General features: G+C 35.2%; 1 protein-coding gene across 1 annotated transcript in view; it reads right to left on the bottom strand.

The window, feature by feature from the left end:
* LOC135075703 (probable cytochrome P450 49a1) overlaps positions 1–10,735 on the bottom strand; it is a 30,818-nt gene extending 20,083 nt beyond the window's left edge. The window contains exons 1-3 of the mRNA XM_063970160.1: positions 10,537–10,735; positions 5,815–5,996; positions 3,875–4,008 (exon numbers count right to left, since the gene is read on the bottom strand). Of these exons, the coding sequence (XP_063826230.1) occupies positions 3,875–4,008; positions 5,815–5,996; positions 10,537–10,571 (351 nt within the window). The 5' untranslated portion in view covers positions 10,572–10,735. The remainder of the gene's footprint in view (positions 1–3,874; positions 4,009–5,814; positions 5,997–10,536) is intronic.
* Positions 10,736–22,027: the final 11,292 nt, after the last annotated feature.

A 22,027-nucleotide genomic window follows, 5' to 3' on the forward strand; every position in this document is an offset into this window, starting at 1 on the left:
CAATCATGTAGTATTTTTTGCCTTGTCACGGTCGACTGGACTAATATTCGCGATCGCGATCGACCGGTCGATATCGGAATAATTTTGATATTCAGATTACATATTTTTAATTTTAATTAACTTTGTTTTAATCGTCTTGTTCGTTAAACCAATCAGCGGAAAAATGCAGCTACCTAGTCTACATATATGTTTAAATATTATTTTTCGTAATTATACTATAGTTGTGAATTGATGATGTTTAAAAATAACCCAATTTATTTTGAAACAATTACGAACGTCGCATAACTAATAGGTAACTGTTAATTAATGTCACGTTAGATTGTGCGACGTTCCGCAAACAATATCTTTTTCCAAACATGTTATCAAACAAGTTTTTATACAAATATTTTGCCAAGGAACCCTAAACGGCGCAAAATGGTATCTGGAAGCTGAATGACTCTGAATGAGTCGTAAAAAGCAAAAATACTGGTTTCGCCAGCCGTGGGCCACTACTTATAGCGAAACTGCGCCGGTGTACAGTTGAGTGCAATATGTTATCGAAATTTTATTACATAATTTACATGTGAAATGTGAGAAGGAATAATGTTTTTACATTATTGTAACGGTACATTTGACAAAAACAAAAGATAACACACTGTCTGTCACATTTGTTAAAATAAACATCCTCTTTGATCATAATTTATAAATAGCCCCTGATTAGGTGTGGTTAGGTATATAGTAGGGGTGATTTAGAATCGCTACGCCATCACTACGTAAAATAGTGGTTGTATTTTATGTGAAATCGAAAATTAAGGGCAGGTATATTGTCTGTAGTATCCAGAAAAGTAACAAGCTGCAATCAATCAGCAAAATCTGCAGTTAGTGACATATGGAACCAAAATATTTATTTACAGAAGAAATGTACTTTGCGCTCTATCAATCCATTTTTCTATTAAAATCAGAAAATAAAGCAGTGTGCTACTGACTGTACCGGTAACGTCTGTCCAGTTTTTCTCATAATAACTAAGCCAGTAGATTCTTGCACTGCGCAATCGCCTGTTGAAAGACTAATATCTAAATATAGACTGGACTGAATTAGATTTAAACGGTGTGCGTGCTTTTATTTAACGGTAATATGCACATTCATTCTGCCTTACATGGAATTGAATCCACGAAGTTTCTTGCAAAAGTAAGTAGATTGAAAAAAATGGAGTGTTTTACCCAATGGTAACTTAGCAGATTTGGGGAGGCCTTTGTCCAGCAGTGGATGTCATTTGGCTGAAACCAGCGAACTTAGCAATTAGAGCACAATCGCCCCCAAACGAAAAGCCGTGGGTCCCATTCTCACCTGAGGCAATCGATTTAGCAAGTTTTAGTAAAAAATATTTGAGATGCATTTATTTATTTATTTGCAGATGCATTTATTTATATCAACCGGCAGACAGTGGTGATTGAGTTTATTGCGGCGCTTCTTCTCATCACTTGCCAAATGTTGGTCACGAAGCGCTGGTAGGGTAAAAAGATTATGTATAAGACATGTAGAGGCTCCTTAAGAGCAAAACATTTAGCGATTTGAGGGTACTATTTAAAAATAGTCTATCTAATTTAAACATATAAAGAAATTTTGACTTTGACTCTTAAAATTATAATACCCTAATTCTACTTATGCCATGTGATATTTTATAGCAATATTAAAATGTAGGTTGCACGAACTGGTTCATCGGTTACGTAATATTTAACGTGTTCACTGTTCAGTCTCCGATTTTCTAAAATTTGTACAGTCGGAAGATTATGTTAATTTATTTGTGTCAAAGATGGAATAAATCAATATCGTTATCAGTGTGTAGCAATGGATTAAGTAGAAGCGACTAGAGCTTGCTCGGTGATCAACTAAATTGAATTATCAATCAGTTATCGGTTTAATTCAACAGCTTTGAAGTTCGTATTGGGGTTCTGTTGTCTATGTATAAAAATTATTACTGTCTCTTCGTATTTTTGTTCAGTAATTTGTTACTAACATCGCACTATCATGAACTACAGTTAGTAAAATGCACTACAAGTAAAATGCACAGTGTTTAGTTCAAGTTAGTCTTTAAAAAACACACAGCGATTTTCTTAAGTAACCGTTTTACTACGAGTAGAATTAAATTTGCGCCTTCCTCAGAAAAAAACATACATTTCTGATGTTGAGTATCCTTTGACCATTGCACAAATCTAGCGACAATCATAACACCCGGCAGTTGAATTGAGATCTTGAGATCTACTTTCATGTGTAAACACTGAAAGTGTTTGAGTGGATTTGAAAGTTGTGACGACAGCATGTCCAGCTAAACATGGGGGGTTCTTATGTTCTTAGTAATAGAAGCGAATTTGAAACAAAAATGTATAGTCTGATCTGATGCTGTCAGTAACGTAGTGTGGCCGGTATGTCGCGGATTCATAATAAGAGCTCACTTTCTAATTGAAATTGTTCTGTTAATGAAATTACGTGTGAATCTTTTGATGTCAAAAAGGCACTAATTGTGTCATAATAATTTGATTATGTTTCTTTTGGTGGTTGCTATATAAAAGTTTCAGTTATGGACAAAAGAGGTGGGGATCATTATAAAAACGACATTGAGTAGGTACCTAGCTGGTTTGACTCTATTGGACCGGCAGTAATTAATTGCCTTTGATCGCCAATAATACTTTGAATGGAATACGTTTAAGATACTCGACGAGATATTGACAGTATAGATGGTTTGGAAATTTTGGAATATGCAAGTTTTATTTAATGTTAATGCATCACCCTATAAACGAAGTCGATCAGATAATGTTATTTATAGTCTACAGCAATTTGCCACAAGAAGTATTACGAGTTACGGTTATTTTTACATTTTCCTTTTGCATATAATAATACCTACCATAATTAAAGATGCTGCATTACATAGGATGTACGAAGATCATAATGGTGTGACTTAATATTGTTGTAATAAAAATAATTTTGCAACAAGATGTACAATATTTATTTTGACTCAATTTATCGAAAAAAATACCATGACATAGTCATCATTAATGTTCGCTATACATATTTATTTGTAATCCACGTCATTATCACACGTCCCATTCGTGTGCCTGCACAACCTGTTATTAATTATTTTTTAAAAGAACGTGGCAAAAAACATGCAGTTCTCCGAGTTAAGGTGACATCCCAAACCACAAACGTTATGGCTGATAAAATATTGAATCCCTATTACTTCTTCTATGAAGAGTGTAGTGGCTAGTGGTTGGCAGTTAGAGGCAAGATAGCCAGTTCCTCCGTGATTGAAGATTCCGGGTGAAGCTCGCTTCCACATTCGGCCTGATCATCACTTACCATCAGGTGATATACAGGCCAAGAGCTTCCTCGTTGTGGTTAAAAAAAACTAACTGAGGTTACAACAACCTCTTACGGCTCTATCAAACCTATGCAACGGCTTAAAGGGCTTTTGGAAGTGCGAAATTTTATTACTTCGAAAAAACAGGTTTATTTAAGCCCCTCATCTATTCTATCTATACTTAATATTATAAATGCGAAAGTAACTCAGTCTGTCTGTCTGTCTCGCTTTCACGCCTAAACCACGGAACCGATTTTGATGAAATTTGGCATAGAGATAGTTTGAGTCCCGGGAAAGGACATAGGATAGTTTTTATCCTGGTTATTGAAACAGGGACGCGCGATAAAGTTTTTCTTTGACAGACAAAATTCCACGCGGGTGAAGCCGCGGGAGGCCGCTAGTCCTACATAAACTGGAAATAAATATAGAATGTAATGTACCCTATGTGTCTACAAGGGCATTCAATCCAGAACCTTCAAGTCGATGTCTCTTAGCCCTGGACTATAAAGGCATCAAGTTATTTACTAAAAGACACTCACCTCTCTCATCATCTCAGGGTCGAAGACGTACAGCACTGGACGTGTCCTGGACGCTTTGGCTAGGCGCACCAGGTCTCCGTACTTGTCACGTAGCCCTTCCAGCAGGCCGAGACCCACGGTGTGGTGGAAAGCACCTGGAAAATAAGCGCTTTTAATTTGGAAAAATAAAATGTGAACTACTAAGTAATTTTTATTTTAGGCATTTGAACCAAATCTACTAAAACTGAACAGATAACTAAATAGTTATGTAGAGCCCATTGAAGGATCTTAAATATTTTCTGGCGTTGAAATTCAATAAAGATATTTCCTATTTCAGTTGACTCGTGCGCGATGAAGATTTCGGAGCACGATTGAGTTTAACACAGGCAGAGCTGCAGGCAGAGGTAAGTAAATAAGCAATAATAACAATAAATTGTTGATTGCACTGATATTTTGACTGCTGAATGTGTATAAAAATTCTGGAATCTGCAGAATTCTCAAGATTGTGCTACTTATTTTTTTTTATTATTCTGCTCTATTAATTGCTTTTCTGCATTAACGTATACCACATTTTAACTTAACTTATCGGATTTTTTCTACAAAAACAATAAGCTACTATTATTAAGGTCATCGTCATTATCAAAGTATACAACGTGCCTATCACGGTATGTTATTATAGTATCACTGTAAGGCTATTTTCACTTTGTATGTAATTCTTGATACATTTGAATTAAGCAGTGTATGTACGCGAAAATATTGAGTTTGCGATCGATGCCACCATGTAACGCAGTAAAAGTTAACTGTACCCTAACGCGTGGGATTGAACGCAGACTGAAAGTGGTCTTTCTAGTTTCTAGATTTATGGGCCGACAGTACTTTTGTTCTTATTTTATGTTATGATCGAGGGTTGGTTCAAACGAGTCGAGTTATAGTTTGAAAGTCTCATTTGATGGAAAGTATGAAGGATTTATTTTTCTATTAGACGAGTATTTCACTTAACTAATGGATTTGGAAGTCTGAAAATATTTCTGCAAGTTTTAGTTAGTTGAGAAAGATTACTTTCTTAAGTGATGATCAAGTGAAAAATTACTTCCGTTGCTATAATACAATTATGATATCGTAGCGTATTCGTCTCTCCACTCATTAATCACTTTATTAGATAACATATTCGTTACTACATTCAACGTGTTTATGCTTATGACAATGATTTATTATCTAAGGATGTTTGACGCCCTGGAAGAAAATCATTTTAAGTATACTGGCTTTGTGAAATTATATCTACTCGTATTTAGTACGCTGTATCCAGGCCAAGAGCGATATCTATTTATTTAAGGTTTTTGTTCATGAATTTAGAATGTATTTTTTCTTACTAACCCCTCGTACGGGACTCGGTGTCGAGGTGGGAATCCACCTCTCGTTCCCACCGCTGCAACTCCTGTGTAGCCAGGATCTACAGCTTGACCGCCATAATAACCCAACCAATGAAGGTCAAGTTTACTAACCCCTTAAACTAAGCTAAATATGCTTAGCTTCACCACAACCAGTCCAGGGTTCGAATCAACGTTCCTCGGATCTCATGTCAGTCCGTCCGACACCTTCACCGTTCGGCTATTGTCGTTTCAAATGATACAATTAGTGACAACATAAAGGTTTAGATGAAGACCTTATAAAGGTAGCAGGAAGGCGCTGGATGCAGGCCGCTAGCAACCGGCCTTTGTGGAAATCATTGGGCGAGGCCTAAGTTCAGCAGTGGACGTCCTATGGCTGAAATGATGATGATGATGAAAGATTTACGGCCGTATTCACAAACATTACTATGAGGTCTCACAGTGCTGGTAGACGCACAGGGTCACACACGAACCAATCACAGAGCTCTATTCAACCCTGTGCGATCGATTTGCTGCTTCACTTGATCAAGCATCGTTTGTGAATACGGGCGTATGTCTTGTATCAATACTCACCAATCCTCGGCAACACGTGGGCCGAATGCCTCAGCATAGGCAAGGCTATAGGGCCGGGGATATCTCCGAAGGGCTTGAGGTCTACGGAGAAAGCTGGTGCCGCAGCTGGTTTCCATCGCTGGGGCGATGTGGAGGATCTTCCTGATGAAGACGTGGTCACGGTCCGGCGTGGACGTGAGAGCCTGGTAGAGAGGATAACAAACGGTTTATAGGGCAGCTCAATGTATGTGGTATCTTATTTCAACTATAAGTATATTCAGACTAGCTTTTGCCCGCGGCTTCACCCGCGTGGAATTTAGTTTGTCACAAATCGTCATAAATTATAGCCTATATGTTAATCTGGATTATAAACAACTAGCTTTCCGCCCGCGGCTTCGCCCGCGTGGAATTTTGTCTGTCACAGAAAAACTTTATCGCGCGCGTCCCTGTTTCAAAAACCGGGATAAAAACTATCCTATGTTCTTTCCCGGGACTGAAACTATCTCTATGCCAAATTTCATCAAAATCGGTTGCGAGGTTTAAGCGGGAAAGCGTAACAGACAGACAGACAGACAGACAGACAGAGTTACTTTCGCATTTATAATATTAGTTGGGATAATACTGTAAAGTTTCAACAAAATCCGTTTAGTAGTTTTTGCGTGAAAGAGTAACAAACACCAAAGACATCCAGACATCCACACAAACTTTCGCATTTATAATATTAGTAGGATGTTACACGAACATAAATAGGTATTTATGGACGGGGACGGGTAAGCTGCCTATTAGGACAGGTAAATTGTTATAGAATTCGATTATAAAATAGAGTAGTCTACGATTTTTCGACTTAACGAACTTTATGAACTTACTCAGATATTTTATGATGATAATAATTTAACATGTGATTTTGATGCAAGATCGTGATCGTTTTGCTACATCCTCATTTATCGAATCAACATCTATATTAACGAATAGTAACATTGTCTAGAGGCATCCATCCTTTTTCGCGAAACAAATAAGCGTGATAAATTAACTTAGCCTGCACTGCCTCGTAGATGAACAATTTTAAAAAAATAGGTAAACTTACTTTAAGCTGAGATAGAGAAATCAAATGAAGACTTCGCCCTTATTGGATCTAGGCTAGACCTAACTTCAATCGCGACTAGGTCAGCTTCACTGCGATAATCCTATGAAATTGCTTACTGCCGATAAATTGAGAGACGAGAACCTTATTATAGGCATTCGCTATAAGAAAATGTTCTTATCAACACTAATATAAAGTTGAGTTGACCACCTAACTTTAACCGTACCTAACTAGAATGTTAACCGGTGTTTTTATTTGGAGTTTTGACGTTTGTTAAAGTTAAAGTAATATGGTGCAACCCAGCCTAAATAAAAAAAAAAAATTTTATCGTTTGGTTATATTGAATCGCCTGCAAAACTATTGGACCGATTTGAAAATCCTTGGGGGAGGCCTTTGTCCAGCAGTGGACGTCTTTCGGCTGAAACGAACGATTTGAAAAAGCTTTCAGCATTTAAATTTTCCTTACATTATCCCTGATGAACATACCTAAGCTATAGAATATGGGATAAAGATATTCTGTGACATACTGAAATCAACCCGTGGGCAACAGCTAGTTATTACTTAATGTCTTCGAACCTCACATTTCTTTTTTCAGCGCCATTTTGTTTTTTTCACTCTGTAATAAAGTCAAGTCGCATTCAACCCTGGGAAAGTAATTACCAGGGGATTCTCAAGGAATAAGTTTATACGACTTCCATCCGAAGTGCGTGTTCTAATTATCCGTTTTAATTGAAATTGGTATTTTATACCTAATAAAACGGGCTCCGTTTTACTTTCCTTGTTTAGGTCTAAACGGAGACGATTAGTTCTCAAATCAAATAGTAAATATTGCAGAAAAGTCCGGAAAAGTTCTCGTAAACAAATAATATTTAGGAAGTAAGTATTTAAAGTCTGCTCTCGTAATAATCTTAAACCAGCACGTAACGGTTGACTCGTTAGCAAAAATGTTTTTGATTTTATTTCGGTGTCCGGTTTTGCGCTGCAGTTTTACAACTTCCTTGATTTTTAAACTCTACGCCCTACGCTTAAAGTACTGATTACCTTGTAAAAGTTACATAATCTGTTTATATGACGAGCCAATATGCGCAGTAAGAATGTGGTCGGGATAATGTATGCGAACCTGACACGCGGGGTCCAGGTACAACCATGAACATCAAGTATCACAGCAAAAGTGGCTTTATTGAACAGGTAATAAGGTCTCAGCTTCAACGTGTTACGTCTGAGGTGCTATTGTACGTGCTAAGTTCAAGGTTAAAACAATAACTGGTATTCAAGCGGGATTAATACATTGAGCGTTATACAATGCAAGTTTAGTTTAAATAAATAAATAAATAAATAAATCTTTGGACAATTTCACACAACGCCAGCTAGCCCCAAAGTAAGCAACTTAATGCTTGTGTTATGGGTGCTAGCTTAACGGATATACTACTTATATACTTTTTTTTTTTAAATACATAAATATTATACATAGTCACACCCAGACCCGTCACAGAAATTAAAATTCATCATTTCAATTTCTGCCCGGCCGGGAATCGAACCCGGGACCTCTCGGCATAGTAGTCCGTTCTGAACCACTACACCAAACGGCCGACAAATTTTTGAGGCCGTTTGAGTTGTAGAGGTACGTAGTAATACGAAAGAAGCAATGTAGGTAGAGCGTGAGTTGTTTATCTATGCGTCGAGACAAAAAAAGCATGTTAATTTTTTTGGCAGGCAGAAACTGGCAGTGGCAAGTTAGTCTGCTAAACTGTGGTGGTAAACAATAAACATAGCGGCACACCGGTGTTATGTTTAGCGTGTTTTTGTAACTTAGACGATCTTTTGTATAATTTTGTTTGCGAAGATAAAAGTTTGTAGCTACTGTAGCTAAATAGATAAAAATAATAATAATACGGCGAATCGTATCAAATTTTATCAATCTTGTAGTCTAGATGAGTAGAATAGTCTATTCTATTTAATTTATCCTGCTAAGTACTTCGGTACTAAGTGTAGAGCTTCAGAGGGTACGTTAAGTAATGTCATGTTATCAGCATTTAAATAGCCTTAGATATAAGCAATATGATGTAAAAAGAGAATTCTAGTATTCGTATTTCTATAAATAAGAATTTTTATGGCATATAAAAGCAGTTTTCCATTCATGACCTTAAGTAATCCCAAAATACTCGTAAAGGCCGGTCCTTCGGCATTTAACGGTATTAAAAATGTATGCACATAAGGAAAGATCGCAACTTAGTTTAACAACCTTACTTTTATTTTTATTTCAGTTGTAAGGTGAATGACACTTAAATGATTTTGACCCACCTAACGTAATAATTACTTTTAATACAGACTTCCTGGCTGGAATTTTGCTTTAAAAACTTCAATCGACAGAAAAAAAACGACGTCTCTAAAAACTATCTATGCCGATCTTCGAATGTTTTTTTTGAGCTCCGTTACTTATGTACCACTTATTAATTTCTACTAATTACCTAGTTAGGCACTAAATTACCTATTGTGCTGGTAATTATGTAAATTAAAAGTATGTACTTATTTAAATAAATTACGCTCTGATTGCAGTGACAAATAAAATAATGATTGATGATTACTAAATTAATTGTTAATTATCGTTGCGTAAAATTAAATAAGTAATATCTACTAATGTGAACTTTTTCGCAACAAAAAATTATTTATCTGATAAATACAATCTCTTTCAAATAAAATTATAGCCTGACCAGGAACATAAAAACCCTGGCATAGAGGCGCGTCAATTGCATTTGATAGTGCAACACTGAGTACAGTCGTACCTGTGTTAAATTAATAGGCTAACTTTATGTATCAGGATTCAGGATTATGGGCTAACTGTGATATTTTCATAAATTAACGAAAAAATATTATTATAGGTAACCTGGTTTAAATAAATTAAATGAAACCATCAATCGAGTTAGTAGGATTTATTTTATTATTCATCTATAATCAAATTCAGAACTTGAATTCAACTGCAATGTCTGCTCATGAACGCTTCAAACTCGGTACTTCTTTCCCAATTCCATAAAATTCAACACTTAGAAAGTGACAAAAAACTTTAAAATAGGTAGTTGAAACAAACCACAGCTAATTTTCGTAGTGGACTGTACTAAACGATAAACATGTCAGTCAATTTGACAACCTTTGTCGAAAACATTATTCAATGAAAATATTGTCCGAACCCTTAGTATTTCTCTTCGACAAATACTTTAACACATTGTGAACCACTTTTCTTTCACGACTATAAAAAGATTTTAGCAATTTAATTCACAAAATCAATTGCGCACATTTAAAATAAAGTTTGTTTACACTTTGACAGCAATAGACTGACATGCAAGGTGACATGTCAATGAAGTTTTCAGTTACTGTTGCCATTAAAAGAAATTAGTACCATTAGTTTTCCGCAACATGGCGAGGGTTTTTATGTTCCTGGTCAGGCTATACAAAAAAATATTTATCAACTTAAACCTTCCTCTTGAATCACTCTATCTATTAAAAACCACATCAAAATCCGTTGCGTAGTTTTAAAGATCTAAGCATACATTAGGGACAAACAGACAACAAAGCGACTTTTTTGTAATATATTATGTAGTGATAAAAATAAATTTTAAATCAATAAACTAAATAATACAGATTTTTAATAAAATAAAAATACTTACAAAGTTTGCCGTATCAAGAGCGAAGACTTCGCCATATTTTTAGCGGGAACCAACTTTTTAAAAATCACAGACACAGATAACAAAATAATCACAATCACACAAAGGAGAACATAATTTATAGTTTTTAATAAACGATTCTTTTTTCGAATTTAATTTATTTTTAATGTTTCGCGGTCCGACTGGTCTTAAGCTCGCACGAGTCGATAATGCATTCATTTAATGTAACCGGCTTGTATACTATCGACATTCTGCCGCTAGGGATGTGCTAAATACGCGGAGCTATCAAATGAAATATCGATAAGCCATGGATTAAGTAATATTTATTATACCTTGTATTATTATGTTTAATTACTTGTTGAAGTTGAATATAAAATTACAATCGTGTGAATAATATACTAAATTAAATTACGTTTTGTTTTTCAATATTATCAATCTCATTTAGTTCAACAATATTAATCATAAATACATAAACCTAAATGATGTCTTAAATTTTTGAATAAAGAAATTATTACTTCCCAATGATACACTTATTACGAGATAGAACCGATAAACTAGTCACAAAGCAAAGTTAAAATAAAATTAGTTTCGGTTGAACACGCATCTATATTAAAGCCAGGCATGCATGACTATCATAAGACGGTTATGTTATTAATTTCTCTGAAATTTTCGTTTTTTAGCACCGTCTTTCTACTGAACTTCGTAATTTTTACGTAGTTTTTTTTACATCATTAAACGATAAACACTAAGCGTTTCGATGACTCTTTTATAATACGAACAGCTAGGGACTGGAATACGCTGCCTGCTGCTGTCTTTCCCGAAGACTATAATCCGGGCCTTTTCAAGGCGAGAGTGAATAGGCACTTACAGGGCAGATATGTACCATCCTAGACTGCACCCCACTTAACATCAGGTGCGATTGTGGTCAAATAACTGCCTTGTTATGCATAAAAAAAATAAATAAAAAAAATGTTTATCAAAATAAAACTTCAATTAAATCTATATTTAAACTTCCAGGTGTTATGATTATAGATAGGTACATATTATGCATGGGTGGGTATCTAGATCTACATCACTGTTTCTAATTAAATATCAAGTTAATTACTGAACTTCGCCGTATACTGAGACTAATTACGCAGAAGAATTTAATCAATGTAACGTTAAAGATTTCTCGGTGTATGTAATGATTTATGAATTCGTGATACAATTGTATTAAACACGCTTGAGTCAATACACGTGACGTGCCGAACTGTACTTACCGATTACCGATGCTGCGATAGTAAAGTTATTTATAATTAGACAGAAAAGAAGAAAATTTAAACATTTATTACGATGGACATCACACAAAGACAGACAGGTACAGACATAATTAGGACTGTGTTATAATAGGAAATATTATGATGTGTCGATATGATCTATACTTACTTTCAATTACATAATATTACTACATAAAATTAGTATTATTATTTATCATATCTTACAATTTAAACGTTCATAAACCCTTTTTTGATATTCTAAAAAAATATATTATTTTTCTATCGATATGTAAACACTTCGCGTGTTTGTTCCCATCACTACGGTTTGAACTTTGCACCCAATCTTTGTTTACACCGTCCTATCCTATGACTCGTCCCCAAGGACGAGCGGGAATTGGTTGATTGCTCTTGCATAATGGGATCGGGTTCGTATCTGAAGAATACCATAGGAAAATTTCTTAGTGCAATACCATAAAGATGCATATTTCTATTACCTACTTAATTATGGTATATGGTTTTAAAATGGGTTTTTATAGAAAATTCGGCCTATGACACTTATTAGCCAGGTGGGCCTCATTTTTGTTAAGTAGAGTGTAACTAGCTCTGTTCGATCTTTGACATTCATAAAAGATGGATATTAATTGACATTCATAAATATTAGTCCAGTCAATAAAGCATTATAGATGGAAATCCGTGGAACACAATTTTTGACTTGGGGACTTTATTTAGACTAGTTAGGAGGTGAACATAGCAAAAGTCCCCGCCCTTAGCCCTTGAGCCGCCGGAGAGAGGGGAGTTTAAAGGTACCACTTTTCGGTTTTTCGCTTAATCCTCGGAAACTATGCGTCCTAGTGACATGACTACTATGAACCAAAAAAAGTTTATTCAATTTTCTACAGGTGAGATAGTCAAGTTTTTCTATATCTTGTATAGTTTTCGCGGCATCTGCTCTAGAAGGTCTGTAATATTGGAAATTTTATTTTTGTCTTACATGCTCCCATCATTAGAAAAGCGACTAAATCAACATTGAGCTAATATTCTAGAAATGCGGGAGCATGTTAAGCCTAGTTCCAGGGAGGGGACTGCACCGTGCGTATATTTAGACGAACCACTTGGAGCCACGTTTGACTCCTCATCACTCAAAAAGTACTGTGCATTAACACTTCAAATTTGGCTTATCTGTTGAGACTTGCAAGATAAATATCAACTTCAAATTTCATAAACATACCTCAAACGGTTTTTTAGGTATTGACGTCCAAAAATCTACATGGCTGACCTTTATGACCAAATTCTAACCACTTCCAGATGACCTTGAAGGTTCAAATTTGGCATCCAGATAGGTAGTTGTGTAAATACAAAGGAACAAATAAAAAATCAGTAAATTTTAATATTTCACAGGTGATAGATAGATTTTAGTGCCCTAAATGTCGATTTTTGAACGTCAATACCTAAATAATCGTTTGAGGTATATTTATTAAATTTGAAGCCGATGTTTATCTTGCAAGTCTCAACACATGAGCCAAATTTGAAGTGTTAATGCTCAGTACTTTTTGAGTGATGAGGAGTCAAAAGTGGCTCCGATTGGGTCGTCTTAATATACGCACGGTGCAGTCCCCTCCCTGGAACTAGGCTTAACATGCTCCCGCATGTCTAAAATGTTGGCTTAATGTTGATTTAGTCGATTTTCTCCTGATGGGAACATGTCAGACAAAAATAAAATTTCGAATATTACAGACCTTCTAGAGCAGATGCCGTGAAAACTATAAAAGATATAGAAAAATTTGACTGTCTCACCTGTAGCAAATTGAATAAGCTTTTTTTGGTTCATAGTAGTCATATCACTAGGACGCATAGTTTCCGAGGATTAAGCGAAAAACCTAAAAGTGGTACCAATAAACCCCCCTCTCCCCGCCGGCTTAAGGGCTAAGGGCGGGGACTTTTGCTATGTTCACCTCCTAACTAGTCTAAATAAAGTCCCGAGGTCAGAAATTGTGTTCCATGGATTTCTCTCTACACCGTCGTTAAAGCATTCATTGACTGGACTATATGGATATTAAGTGTTACATAATATACGACGTGCCATAACAGTGACTACAATAATTAAAGTCGGTAACAGCAGTTTTCTATTGTCTCGATAATTGATGTGATTAGATACCTGTTGTATCTAATCTGTTATTTTCACATCACTTGTCTTGTTGGACAAAGGTTTATTAATATGTCGTGCAATTATAGCATAATATAAATACATGAGTTATTTTTGTGTAGATCAAATCCTTCATTTGCCTCGTCCTCGAGGTCCTCCTGCAAAATAAATGCAGGTCATTATGATGTTTTTTTTTATAAATTAGTAAACAACTGTCAAAAGTTTGGGCAAAATGAAATTTAAAATATAAGGAACGGTAAATGATAATGAACTGTTTCCTTTTTTTCTAAGAAATAAAGAAAGGAAAAAGTTCCGTACATTTGGCTCAATAAACCAAGGTTTAGCACTGGTCACTCATAGTCGGCCGTAAACCCCGAAAGTAACAGTATCTGAAATTACGACAAAGGTTTAATTACATTATTTTTTATTTGTAATATCAGTCAACCTAATAGATTAGAAAAAATAATTTAATTTGAATGTGGAACGTTAATAAATACATACAGTGTGAGTCACGTTAAAGTGTACATATGAAAATAGGTGAAACTAGACCTATTTTTATCGACAAAAAATAGGTCAAAATTTTTTTGAGATTTTTTTAAAATTTATTATAGAATTTTTTTCTTCCAATTACTTATTTTAAAGAAATCGTAATAACTTTTAAACTAAGTGGTATATCCTGATAAAATAAAAACAGTAATAATGCTAAATAACAGACGATACTAAATAAATACATAAAATACTCAGAAAATGCCAACAAATAATAAAAAATGATACTTTTTGAAAAAAATCTGCTTAAAAATTCGTGTTTTTTTGCTTATTTGATAAATTTCTCCAAAAAATGCCCGTATAACAGGTGTTTTTTATTGTTTTGTATTATTTTCTACCGTATTGCCTTTGTAAAACCAAAAATCGCATGTCTCTATCCCTATCACAACATTTGCTATGATAGTTTGAACAAAGGCCACAAAAACCACATTATTCTCCGCTACAGGTAGGGACAATTTTAATTTTAACTAAAATGCTTATTTTACTTCGAAATCTTTTGTTTTTATTTGAAATCTGACTTGTCTTTATCAAATTTACAAATGTAGAGCCACTTTCAGTTTCGTTGTTAACGAAGCGTTGAATGGCGCGCCCGGAGAGGCTTAGTTCGAACGATCATAGCAAATGTTGTGATAGGGATAGAGACATGCGATTTTTGGTTTTACAAAGGTAATACGATAGAAAATAATAAAAAGTCATAAAAACCACCTGTTATAGGGGCATTTTTTGGAGAAATTTATCAAATAACCAAAAAAACACGAATTTTTAAGCAGATTTTTTTCAATAAGTATCATTTTTTATTATTTGCTGGCATTTTCTGAGTATTTTATGTATTTATTTAGTATCGTCTGTTATTTAGCATTATTACTGTTTTTATTTTATCAGGATATACAGCTTAGTTTAAAAGTTATTACGTTTTCTTTACAATAAGTAATTGGAAGAAAAAAAATTCTATAAAAAATTAAAAAAAAATCTCAAAAATTTTTTCACCTCTTTTTTGTCGATAAAAATAGGTCTAGTTTCATCTATTTTCATATGTACACTTTAACGTGACTCACACTGTATAGGTATCTAGAACGTATTCTTTTTTATTACAAAACTAGCTGACCCGGCGAACTTTGTTCCGCCTTAATGGCAATAAATAAGCAGACTTTTTTTTTTAATTTCGAACGGGATAAAAAGTATCCTATGTCCTTCTCCTGGCTCTAAACTACCTCCCTGACAATTTTCAGCTAAATCGGTTCAGCCGTTCTTGAGTTATAAGTGGAGTAACTAACACGACTTTCTTTTATACAGTGTGAGTCACGTTAAAGTGTACATATGAAAATAGATGAAACTAGACCTATTTTTATCGACAAAAAAGAGGTCTAAAAATTTTTGAGATTTTTTTTTATTTTTTTATAGAATTTTTTTTCTTCCAATTACTTATAATAATAATAAAAATTCTTTATTGACATAAAGTGTTACACTAAAACATACAACACAGTCATTAATGTAGATTACGACAATCCAGATAGGTACACAAACAGTATGTTGAGTGAATGAATCCTGGCACCCAAGCTAAGATTTAACTTGTGTTATGGGTACCAAGGCTCTCTCTAAAATGAAGGTGAAGCAATAATATTACAAGCTAAAGACAAATGTTTTAACATTAGTAGACTTAGGCTGGGTTGCACCACCCTACCCTAACCTTGACAAACGTCAAAAATGTGTCAAACTTCATACAAAAATCACCGGTTATATAACTTCACAAATACGGTCAAATTTAGGTGATGCAACTCAGCCTCAGCCATAATTGAGAAGAAGTTCGGTCTCATCATAGTTCTTCGTCAGAAGCCACGCGACCACCTTGCGTTTGCATTCAAATTTACATAAATGGTATATGTTACAGTACTTGTTGGCAATATTATAAAGACGACCACTAAGGTATTGATAGTGCCGACTTGCTAGCGAGCTCTTAGAGCCAGACACTTCACAAACTTTATATGACAGACGCTTTCCTGTTGTACTGGGACTAAAATCCAGAGTCGAATGCCTTCTAAGAATAATCTGGAGTATATAAAGTTGACGAATAGAAAGCACTTGACATTCATCGTAAAGTAAAGATGTAGGGAATCTAAAAGGTCGAAAAGTCATAACCTTTAGTACCGCTCTTTGGGCTCTTTCTAGATGGAGCAAGCTAGTCTTAGTGGCGCCACCCCATACAGACACACAATACGTGATGATGGATTGGCAGAGTGCATAATATGTAGTTTTTATTAGTTTGAAATCTGCTGCATATCGGAGTTTTTTAAAAATATATATTAATTTACGACAGCGGGATGTTAATTGTTCTAAATGAGATTTCCACGTAAGGAGACTGTCAACATGGATGCCAAGGTATTTTATTTTGCAGGATCTGGCTATTACTGGACAGTTGCATTGTTTATTAATTTGAGTCAGAGAACAACCGAGACCACTGGTACATGAGTGTGCTTTAAGCTGAAAACGATTAGAAGGCTGCGAAGCTAATGTTTTAGAAAAGGTTAGGTAAGTAGTTTTCTTAGTGTTTAATGTCAGGAGATTATTTGAAAGCCAATTTATAACAACCCCGAGTGCTTGTTCAGCTGTTGAATAAACCTCAGTCCAACTATCCCCATGGATGAGCAGAGCGGTATCATCAGCATATGTAAAGATAGCGCAGTTGGCAAGTTGAAGTTTACAAAGAGTATCAATATAAATTAAAAATAGTGTAGGTCCTAAGATGGATCCTTGAGGAACGCCATAGTTAATAAGAGCACTGTCACTCAAAAAGGTATCTATTTTAACAATTTGTTTTCTATTGGTAAGGTAATCTTTAAAAATATCCAAAGTTATCCCACGGATGCCAACTTTCTCCATCCTATTTAGCAAGAGTGGAACAGACACAGTGTCAAACGCTTTTGTTAGATCAATAAAAATGCCGAGACATTTCTTATTATTTTCCATGCGATTGATGACGTTATCGATAAGGGATGCAACAGCCTGCTCAGTGTTCCTGCCGGATCTGAAACCAAACTGATTATCAGCAAGTATGTGTTTCTGTTCTAAATACTTGAGCAATCGACTATTGAGGACCTTTTCTAACACCTTAGATAGAGCCGGCAAAATGGAAATTGGCCTATAATTGTTGACACTGGCTCTGTCTCCACCCTTGAACACAGGCCGTACAATAGCTCTTTTTAAAACATCGGGAAATTTTCCATTAGTTATAGAAAGGTTGCAAATATAAGTTATGATAGGTACCAAAGTGGCCGAACAAGATTGTAAGAGCTTAGCTGAAATCCCGTCCCAGCCAGTAGCCGAGTCCTTGCGAAGATTCTTTATAATTCTTTCTATTTCGGCTTCATCTGTTGGAAAGAGGACAAATGAATCTGAGGGGGGTGGATCAGAACACTGAGATGAGTTTGAGCCCGCTGCAATACTCTCAGCCAATTTCCTTCCAATGCTGGAGAAATGATTATTGACTACATTGACAGACTCAGAGGGGTTGGATGCTAGCTTCAGTAGTTCCAGTGGAGGGCCATCTCTGGGTGCAATGTTAATTATGTCTTTGATGACCTTCCAAGTGGCTTTGGGATTATTCTTTGCACTTTCAAGCCTTGAAGTTTCATATTCTCGTTTTAGTTTTTTCAGAAGTTTATTACAAAAATTGCGGTATCTAATATATGTTATTTTGAGAATGAGATTTTCCGGGTTTGCCTTTACTTTACGACACATATTGTCACGATTCCTAATACATTTAAGCAGACCTTTCGTTATCCAAGGTTTGAAGATTCTCTGTTTTGACTTAGTGTAGACTTTTGTTGTGTTTTGTTCTATTATGTCACCCAAAAGTTCAACAAACTTCTCAGCAGCACCATTAGCATCGTTAATATTGAATATGTGAGAAAAATCACAGCAGGCCACGGAATTGATTGCATCAGGTAAATTAAGCTGAGATCTCATGACTTTACCTTTGGTTGTCTTTATATGTGTACCCAAATTCAAAAGCACAGGAAAGTGGTCTGTAATATTAGTATCTATCGTTAGCGTAGTACTTTTATGAGCTGATTTTAATAAAACATGGTCAAGGCAGCTACTACCCCGGGTAGGTATGAGGCTCGTAGGAATTAACCCGAATGAAGCAGTAAGATTCAAATAATCATTTGATTGCAGATTAGACTCAACTCTTGCAATATCAATATTGATATCGCCTAGTATTGCGATGTTCTGGCTAGCAGAGTAAGTGGTTAAGATATCACCCAGGCTACTAATGAAGTTGTGTTGATCACGATAAGAGGGAGAGCGATAAAGGCCAATTAGGGTGAGTTTGTATTTTTTTAGATTACATACTAAACAACTACCATCCAAAAATGCCGGTTCCTCTACATGGTGTTCAAGTGTCGTTTTAACAAAAATAACTACACCATCATTTTGATTGTAGTTCTTGACAGTACCATAAGATTTATAGCCCTCCAGTTGAGGTAGAGTAGGCGTTTTACTGAGCCAACATTCAGAGAGGATAATAATTTCCGGATATAGTACAGAGTTGTATAGGAAGACCTTAAGCTCATCAAAATTACGATTGATACTACGTATATTTAAATGTAAAAAGTTAAGCGATGATGTACAGGCTTGGAGTGCTGTTGAGATCTGTTCCGGGTGACATATAAGGGAATGTTTCAGACCCAGTGAGTCGAGTTCTTTAGAAATATCATTTAATTCTTTCTCCATTACAATTTTGAAATAGCATTATAAAATGTGCACGGGGTTTGAAAAGGAATGAAAGGCAACAACTCATACAACCAAAACCCAGAAAATTCATGCCCACAGTTCCCCGCTTATAGATTCCAGAGACAAAGAAACAAAAGGAATAAGTAATAAAAAGCTTGTAAAAATAGTGATGAATGACAGCAGATTTCAATGCCAACAGGTAGCAAACTCTAACAAAAAGTAGTTTTTGATATATCAAAGTAATACATAATAGTGGCACAAAATTGGTAGTTACCGAAAGATATTTGGTCAACACGTCAATTCTAGCAATATCAGATATGTTGTTGACTGAGGGTGAAGACACATTATTTACCTTATTTAAACTATTTAGGCTCTCGCAATTGCTTAAGAAACGCCATGGAACCAACAACGATCGATTTAACACCGTCCTCCTCACGCAGAAAAATCCTACCATTCTGAGTCCAACAGTACTTGAAGTTATACGTTTTAGCGAACTGTCGTGCCTCAAAAAATAACTGCCTCATGCTGCCAGGTAGGTGTTCTGCAATGAAGATGGGGGTCCTCCTTCCATCCAGGCCAATCTGCTCCGTGTTCAGTTTATCAGCTGGGCTGCGTCCTTTATTAAACTTTCGGGTGGCTTCCAAAACTTTATTTTTTAGAAAGACAGTTCTAAATTCCACCACAATGGTTCTGTTCTGATCGTTCTTGCCAGGCAGACGGTAGACGTCCCGAAGTTCATCTTGGCTCACAGACAATTGGATTGCCTCAAAAGTTCTGTTGACGGTGTTGATCAGCTCCTCAGTGGTTTCGCTATTCTTTGAGGGCATGTTTCTTATTTCCAGGGTGGATGATCGTGAAAAGCGCTGCAGATCTTCTATCTTTTTTTCTAACTCAATAACATGATTTTGAATTTCCGTCCGTTCCTTCTCCATTTTTTGTATAGTTATCTTCATATTTTCAAAGCTCTGATTTAGGAATTCGAGAGATTTTTCAATATCATGATTTGTTTTTTTTATATCCTTGTTCTGTTGTTTAACAACTGCGATATCTGACGTTAATTTGGCAAAGGAGGCGTCCTGATCTTTTTTCCACGAAGCAAGAAGATCCATAATCCTTTCCTCTAAAGACTGCTGGTTTGACTCCGAGGGAGCGGTCGGCTTTCGTATTTGTAAAGTAAACGTAATAACTTTTAAACTAAGAGGTTTATCCTGATAAAATAAAAACAGTAATAATGCTAAATAACAGGCGATACTGAAAAAATACATAAAATACCCAGAAAATGCCAACAAATAATAAAAAATGAGACTTTTTGAAAAAAATCTGCTTAAAAATTCGTATTTTTTTGGTTATTTGATAAATTTCTCAAAAAAATGCCCCTATAACAGGTGGTTTTTATTACTTTGTATTATTCTCTATCGTATTATCTTTGTAAAACCAAAAATCGCATGTCTCTATCCCTATCACAACATTTGCTATGATCGTTTGAACAAAGGCCTGCCACAACATTATTCTCCGCTACAGGTAGAGACAATTTTAATTTTAACTAAAATTCTTATTTTACTTCGTATCTTTTGTTTTTATTTGAAATCTAACTTGTCTTTATCAAAATAACAAATCTAGAGCCATTTTCAGTTTCGTTGTTAACGAAGCGTTGAATGGCGCGCCCGGAGAGGCTTAGTTCAAACAATCATTGCAAACGTTGTGATAGGGATAGAGACATGCAATTTTTGGTTTTACGAAGGTAATACGATAGAGAATAATACAAAGTAATAAAAACCACCGGTTATAGGGGCATTTTTTGGAGAAATTTATCAAATAACCAAAAAAACACGAATTTTTAAGCAGGTTTTTTTTTAAAAAGTATCATTTTTTATTATTTGTTGGCCTTTTTTGTGTATTTTATGTATTTTTTTAGTATCGCCTGTTATTTAGCATTATTACTGTTTTTATTTTATCAGGATATACAGCTTAGTTTAAAAGTTATTACGTTTTCTTTACAATAAGTAATTGGAAGAAAAAAAATTCTATAAAAAATTTAAAAAAAATCTCAAAAATTTTTTCACCTCTTTTTTGTGGATAAAAATAGATCTAGTTTCATCTATTTTCATATGTACACTTTAACGTGACTCACACTGTATATAGAAGAAAAAAGTTCCGTAATATTTATTGGCTCAACCTCAACGATAAACCAATGTTTAGCACTGGCCACTTGTCGGCCGTAAACCCGAAAAAGTAACACATGCGAGAGGTCACGTCTGCACGGGCCAATGTGCCGGTACTCACGTAGAGTGAAAGAAATCCCTTCTTTGTGACATTGGTTTTTATTTATTTAAAAACTTTATTGCACACATAAAAAAGAAGCGGTACGAAAGGCGAATTTAATGTCATATGGCATTATCTACCAGCTAAATGGCTCGCTTCTTCGTCACTTACCACCAGGTGAGACACGGGCCAAGAGCTTCCTCGTTGTGGATAAAAAAAAAATAGAGAATATAGTTTCAATCTACTTAGTAAATAAAAAACTTGTCAAGTGCGGATACGAAGCGTGCAGAGGTTTCCGTACGTCTCACGATTTCGTATTACATAGAGTACTTTATGTTGATATTATTCATTTTATGAGTTCCTTTTTAATTTCCCCATAAAATCGGAGATTTTTTGCAATATTTTCAATAGTTTCCGTCTTTTTTTTAATACGAAAGATAATTTGTACGAAACATCAAAAATTGTCTGGAATCCGTATGATTACGTTGTGCTACGAGTATTCGTGGGCGATGATAATTTTAAAAACAAAAAAAAACTAGCCTAGTCCTGGCAGTAA

This window comes from Ostrinia nubilalis, chromosome 10 (genome assembly GCF_963855985.1).
Source record: "Ostrinia nubilalis chromosome 10, ilOstNubi1.1, whole genome shotgun sequence".
Classification (NCBI taxonomy): Eukaryota; Metazoa; Arthropoda; class Insecta; order Lepidoptera; family Crambidae; genus Ostrinia; species Ostrinia nubilalis.